The 6,000-nt window shown below is 45.1% G+C and overlaps 1 protein-coding gene across 2 annotated transcripts in view; it reads right to left on the bottom strand.

The window, feature by feature from the left end:
- The window catches only part of frem1a (Fras1 related extracellular matrix 1a), a 30,255-nt gene continuing 24,255 nt past the window's right edge, over window positions 1–6,000 (bottom strand). For both annotated transcript variants that reach the window (XM_014155801.3, XM_014155802.3), the window contains 12 exons: window positions 5,703–5,904; window positions 5,335–5,479; window positions 4,897–5,026; window positions 4,619–4,691; window positions 4,382–4,531; window positions 3,923–4,149; window positions 3,733–3,780; window positions 3,426–3,632; window positions 3,034–3,165; window positions 2,656–2,771; window positions 2,475–2,560; window positions 1–2,381 (listed from right to left, as the gene is read on the bottom strand). In XM_014155801.3, the coding sequence (XP_014011276.1) occupies window positions 2,179–2,381; window positions 2,475–2,560; window positions 2,656–2,771; window positions 3,034–3,165; window positions 3,426–3,632; window positions 3,733–3,780; window positions 3,923–4,149; window positions 4,382–4,531; window positions 4,619–4,691; window positions 4,897–5,026; window positions 5,335–5,479; window positions 5,703–5,904 (1,719 nt within the window). In that variant the 3' untranslated portion in view covers window positions 1–2,178. The remainder of the gene's footprint in view (window positions 2,382–2,474; window positions 2,561–2,655; window positions 2,772–3,033; window positions 3,166–3,425; window positions 3,633–3,732; window positions 3,781–3,922; window positions 4,150–4,381; window positions 4,532–4,618; window positions 4,692–4,896; window positions 5,027–5,334; window positions 5,480–5,702; window positions 5,905–6,000) is intronic.

The following is a 6,000-nucleotide window of genomic DNA, read 5'->3' as shown; positions in this document are numbered from 1 at the left end:
TCCTTTGTCACTGTGTGTTTTATTGGCAATGACTCGAAAATAGTACAGCCACAAGATTTTCATTTCCTGCTTGTATTTCTTCTCAGGGTTTTGCCTGCCATATGAGTTCTGTTATACTAAGAGACACCATTCAAACAGTTTTAGAAACTTCCGAGTGTTTTCTATCCAAATCTACTAATAATATGCATATTCTATTTTCTGGGCCAGAGTAGTAACATGTTTAAATTGGGTACGTTTTTCATCCAGCCGTGAAAATACTGCCCGCTAGCCCCTAGAGGTTTAAGATTAGGGTTAGCAGTGTGGTTAGGCTTAAAATAAAATGTTATGACTTGGGGCTGTGCCAGCTAGTGACCACTGCAGAGCTGCCTCCAGATCAGGATTCATGATGAAAAATGCTAACCTGCATGATATGGCTCAGGGGCAGAGTAGACTACGTTTGTCAAATTGTTTAACTTCTACTTTACTCAAATGCAGCATTGTTGTGTCAAAATAATTTTGCATTATTAGCATACGGTAGCCTATTCTTGAAAAATAACTAATTAAACAGTAAAATAAAGATTAACCTGATAGATTTGTGGAATAATATACGTTTATAAAAGAATTGCATACAAATCATTACATTTTAAATGGAATGTGAAATTAAAATAAATTCTGTACAGTAAGTAGCTAAAATGTTGCAAATGTCACAATGTAATTTGAGAAAGCAACTGAATTATCCCACAACTGCATACAAAGCTGTCTCGAAGGCTGCTGATGCCTTTCTGTATTTGTGGAGTTTCGGTGGCATAATATGAACTGTAGAGTTGGCACCATATACACTCAGTGGCCTGTTTATTAAGTGCACCCATCTAGTACTGGGTCGGACATCCCTTTGCATCCAGAACAGCCTGAATTCTTCGGGGGATGGAAACATTGCTCAATATGTGTCATGGGACTTAACGTGTGCCAGGAAAACATTCCCCACACCATTACACCACCAACACCAGACTGTACCGTTGACACCAGGATGTGGCCATGGACGCCAAAATCCTGACGATGCCATCAGCATGACACAGGCAATGTTTTTCCACTCCTCAATGTTTTTCCGTTATCTGCCAGTTTGTGGCCCGCCTGTTAGCTTGCACAATTCTTGCCATTCTCCTTCGACCTCTCTTCAACGAGCTGTTTTCGCCCACAGGACTTCTGCTGACTGGATGTTTGTCGCACCATTCTCAGTAAACCCTAGACACCGTCGCGCATGAAAAGCCCAGGAGGCCGGACATTTCTGAGATACTGGAACCGACGAGCATACCACGCTCAAAGTTGCTTAGGTCACTAGTTTTCCCCCACTCTAACGTTCAATCTAACTGTGAATGACTGCCTTGATGCCTGTCTGCCTGCTTTATATAGCAAGCCACGGCCACGTGACTCACTGTCTGTAGGCGCAAAGCATTTTAATGAACAGGATGGCATACCTAATAAACTGGCCATTGAGTGTAGTTTCAGTGATGAGTGTAACCTGAATCTTAGGTTGTTATTCATAAAATATAACATTTGTTAATACAGAAATACTATAGTCCCCAAACCCAGTTATGACTGATTTCAGACAAGACAGTGTTACTACCATCAAGGACCGTACATTTGAATACAACCTTGAGACGGTGAAATCAAATAATACTTGAAATGTACACATTGAGAGGTATGCGTTACTCACAATACAATTTGTTATACACAGATATTAAATATTACACAGATGGCCAGGGCAGCAGTTACAGCACTCAACAATAATACTGGTAATAAGTATAGCTGTTACACAGGTGAACAGTACTGTACATCTGCACATGGTAAAGCTACTCAACATTAAGAATGGTAAGGAAACCAACGTCATTGGAGTGAACGTTCCCTTTAAACTACTGTAGCCGGGAAAAAGCGTGAGCTTCTGCGGTGCATGTGTGACGTGTTCGCTGACCGAGTTTGCAACCGATGTGTTTGACGCAATACTTCCGTTTTAATTAAAGCTGACCTCGTCATCTATCTATTTCTGTAGTACCGTAGTAAATCTCCTTTGGGTGATTGGTTGATGTTACCTGTAGGAATGCAACTTGTCTTGAGGGTCAGCTCCATTCCTGTTGGAACAGCCAGTGAAAAGAGAATAGTTCTGATTCATAGCACCAATCCAACGTAGGGATCCCCCTCGGCTCACGTCTTGATGTAACACATGTAGAGATGACCCCTGCCCGTCTTACAGTCTCTGATCTGCCACTTGGCCCTCCTCCACACCAGAACACACCTCCTGGTCCCCTTCCTCTTGCCTCTGGCTGGACTCTTCCTCCAGTTGGTGTAGGTGATGGGTTCTCCACCCACCCACTCCCAGCGTCCTCGGCTCTCCCTGTCGTTTAGGCCTGAGAGATGGAGAGGACAGTGAGTGAGGTAGACGCACGCACACACGTTGAGCCACTTTTCAGCCAATGGAAATAGGACAGGATACTTTTTACCTATCCAGAATGGCTTCCTTCCACTGAAGTCCCACAGCCAGTCCATGTCAGCCTTGGAAAAAACGCTCACCAGATTGGCTTGGTGACTGGAACCACAGGAAAAAGAAGAAATTCTAGTTTACTACAACACAAAGGCACATTCTCGCAAATTAGGTCACATGTTTCTTGTTCCCCTCCTCACCTCTCCCTACATGCCCTGATGGCGGTGCTCCACGACGACTTGCGCTCGGTGCTCAGGAAGTAGCAGTAGCCGCTGTGATAGGTCCAGCCCTTACGACAATTCTGAGCACTGACCATCTGTGTCGGGGAGGAGGAAAATGGCTGGCCAATGAGGTGAGAGTTCATTACTGAAATATGAAATAACTAACATTAAGGGCTGGTTTCCCGAACACATCAAGCACAGTCCAAGACAGTGGCCCAGAATGTTGAGCTATGACTTGGTTAGCCCATACTCTATGACCCTGAAATAGTCTATGTATGATATTCATAATACAATTGGGCAAATGATGAGGGTACATTATTATTCTGTTTCAGGCACCATCTGTCCCAGATTGATTACCTCATCAGTGGGAGCCCAGGGCTTCCAGGAGACCCCGTTGCAGCGGAGGAGCCCGCCTGAGCTCTGGTTAAAGTGTAGGAGCCCCATCAGCTCTGGGACACAGGGTTTAGGGCCAGAGCTAGGTGAAGCCTCCTGAGGGCCAAAATTATTAGAGTAAGTAACACATTTAGTTAATTTGGTCATCATGTTGGAAGTAGTTTATAAGCCAAGAGAGAGAGACTGTAATCTATGCTTTGGGTTTGTTTATATAGCCACTGCCACCAATGTCTGAATAACCCTCAGTGTCTGTTTTATATTGAGGCGATTTCAGTCCTACCTTAGCTGTTACACCATGAGATCCAAACCTCTTGATGTGATTGCCGCTGTTCCGAATCAATGTAACGACGACTCACCTTATTAGGCTGCTCAGTCATTGTTCGTGGGAGCAAGCTGTCACTCTTCGTCTTAGGGACAGGTTTAGGGTTGAGGTTGGGAGCCACTGGTGGTGCTGCTGCTGCATGCTGCTGCTGCCCTCTGCTGGTCACCTGAATATTAGCCTTCCTTCCCTTCCTAGACGGAGACTTGTCATCCTCCAGGCGCACGGACATGATCCCGTGGTACTGCAACCACAGAGAGGCAGTGAGAGAAAGACAGTGATTGCTGTCCCTAGGTTAGATTCGGTGTGTTAGATTAGTGCAAAAGGTCATAGCCTCAGCTTACCGTGAACACAGTGTCTGTTCCATTACGATGGACTGACGATGGTGGAATCTGTGAGAAGATAATACATGATCAAGTTGTACTACATAACTCTTAGGTTTAGAATAGTTTAGAGTGAAGGCTTGGAACAAAGACTTGGGACAAACCTAAACAGAATAACATTCACACCGGTGATTACAGAGTAAAAACTCACTGTCTTTCTATTGGCCATGGCTCTGAGTTTCATATTGGGCGTGGCGGGCACAGCAGCGGGCACAGACTGGGGCATACCATCGCCCCGGGTCCAGGTCATCTGCTGGTCTCCCTTGGCAAGGGGTAGTGTCTCCAAATGAATGGAGCCATGTTGGGGGTAGGGCCCTGACTGAACCTGCTTCCCCCCCAGACTGGAGCCCATAGGGGCCCGACTGGATCCACACTGTCCTGGAAAAGCACAGAGACTTACATTGAGATTTTGAAACCACGTCAATACTTCATAGAAGGTTGCTGTATTGTCTCTATCAGTCTTTGGCTTCCTCGGTCCCTACAGTTTCAATAACTTGAAAAATGTACCTTGACAATGTACAACCTTTTTAGATTAAAATAAACGGCATTGACTCACAAGACAATCGAAAAGGTTTCTATTTGATTTAGTCACTAGTTCCCCAGTGTTCACCTTTCCCAGAGTCCTTGATTTTAACCAGAGCTTTGGAGGTGCTGCCTACTACAGTTCCCTCAGGGGACACCAGTGTCACTTCAAATGTCTCCTCTGCCTCCTCCAGGTGATCTTGGGTAATCTCAATACGCCAGCTCCTTTTGGATACGCCTTCATAGAGAGCACAGGTTTGAGTTACCTATCTCCTAATCTATGATGGTAACTCATATCAGCATCCCACTCTGAAGCCACACTTACCAGGATCAAACTGGATTAGGCTGGATGGGCTCAGAGTGAAATCCTTTCCAGCAGTCGCTGTGACCTCTCTCACCTAAAATATTGACAAAAGGGGAATCCGAAAGTGACATTACATTCATTGCACTAAAATGGATTTATAGTGCCGTCTATCACTCGATTTACCTCACCGAGACTAACCTGGTTAAAGAAAGGTAAACAATTAATATGTGCAATTTAGCTGAATTTCGAGATTACAGGAATTGTTCTGAGAATCATACTGTTTGAAACAGATCAGAAACCTTGATGGTGATGTACGAGGACTCGGCCATGTTGCCTTTCCGTAGGACGTCCAGTGAGACCGTGCCCTGGTCCTCACATGCCTGGTACTCAGACACAGCCAGCTCCACACGAGACCACTTCACTTTCAGTCTGCAGCATGGGACCATGAAGAACACAGCACAGTGAAAACAGTTTAACACACTTACCAAAGATCCTGCGTTGCCTTTCCAAATTGATTGAGGGTGATGGTACCTTCTTTCATTACGAGGACACAGTACATATGTTACATACAGAGACCAGTACGGTCGTTGGGGACCATTTATCAAATCTTCATAAGCTGTCATATAAATTGGCCTTGTCATGTATGTATGTAACCATTGGTTCTCTCCTCCCATGACTGACCACAGTATTCAGAGCATATTAATACTATTTGTGTCTTGCGCGGAGTAGCATCTCACGTGTGGGAGGGCCCAGTGTTCCCCAGAGGGTCGGACACTTTGAACTCCAGGCTGTCCGACAGGGCTTCTGTCGCTGGGTCTATGATATACACGATAGTCCTTTTGCTCAGGTCCCTCTGAGTGAAACGCTGCTGGATAAAGCTGCCTGCAAGAGCACAGTGTAAGATTGACTGTTTATTGAAGAGCAACACAATTAACCTGGGGTCTATGGGCTATCGTAATGGTCTTATTTTGAAGGAGCACTGATGGCCTAATTAAATGTATTTGGATTAATTATGCGTAAAATAAAGAATATTTTCTGTATTTTCAGTGTACAAACGGATAAAACAGAGGGAATGGGGTTGACACCCCTGCATATAAGGCCTCACCTTTAATAGTATTCTCCAGGTAGCCAAAGTATGGTGGTCTGTGGATGTGGAAGGTGAGGTCTTCGTCCTTGGTGTTGCCGTCCTGCGCTCTCAGCTCCCGGGATGAGAGGTAGATCCCATAGCGACCGTCAGACAGGACTTCCGCCTTCCACAGAGACTGCAGCTGCACAACCTCAGGAGCCGAGCTGTCCAAAGGCTCAATCTGGAATACAGGGTCTTGTTCATTAGGCACCATCAAAAGCGTCCATCGAAACCTTCCCAAAACATTGCACAACTAATTATTTTGATTCCACTACTA

This window comes from Salmo salar, chromosome 18, assembly GCF_965601325.2.
Source record: "Salmo salar chromosome 18, fSalSal1, whole genome shotgun sequence".
NCBI lineage: Eukaryota > Metazoa > Chordata > Actinopteri > Salmoniformes > Salmonidae > Salmo > Salmo salar.
The sequence above is the reverse complement of the archived record's forward strand: the minus strand, read 5'-3'. Positions and strand labels throughout refer to the sequence as shown.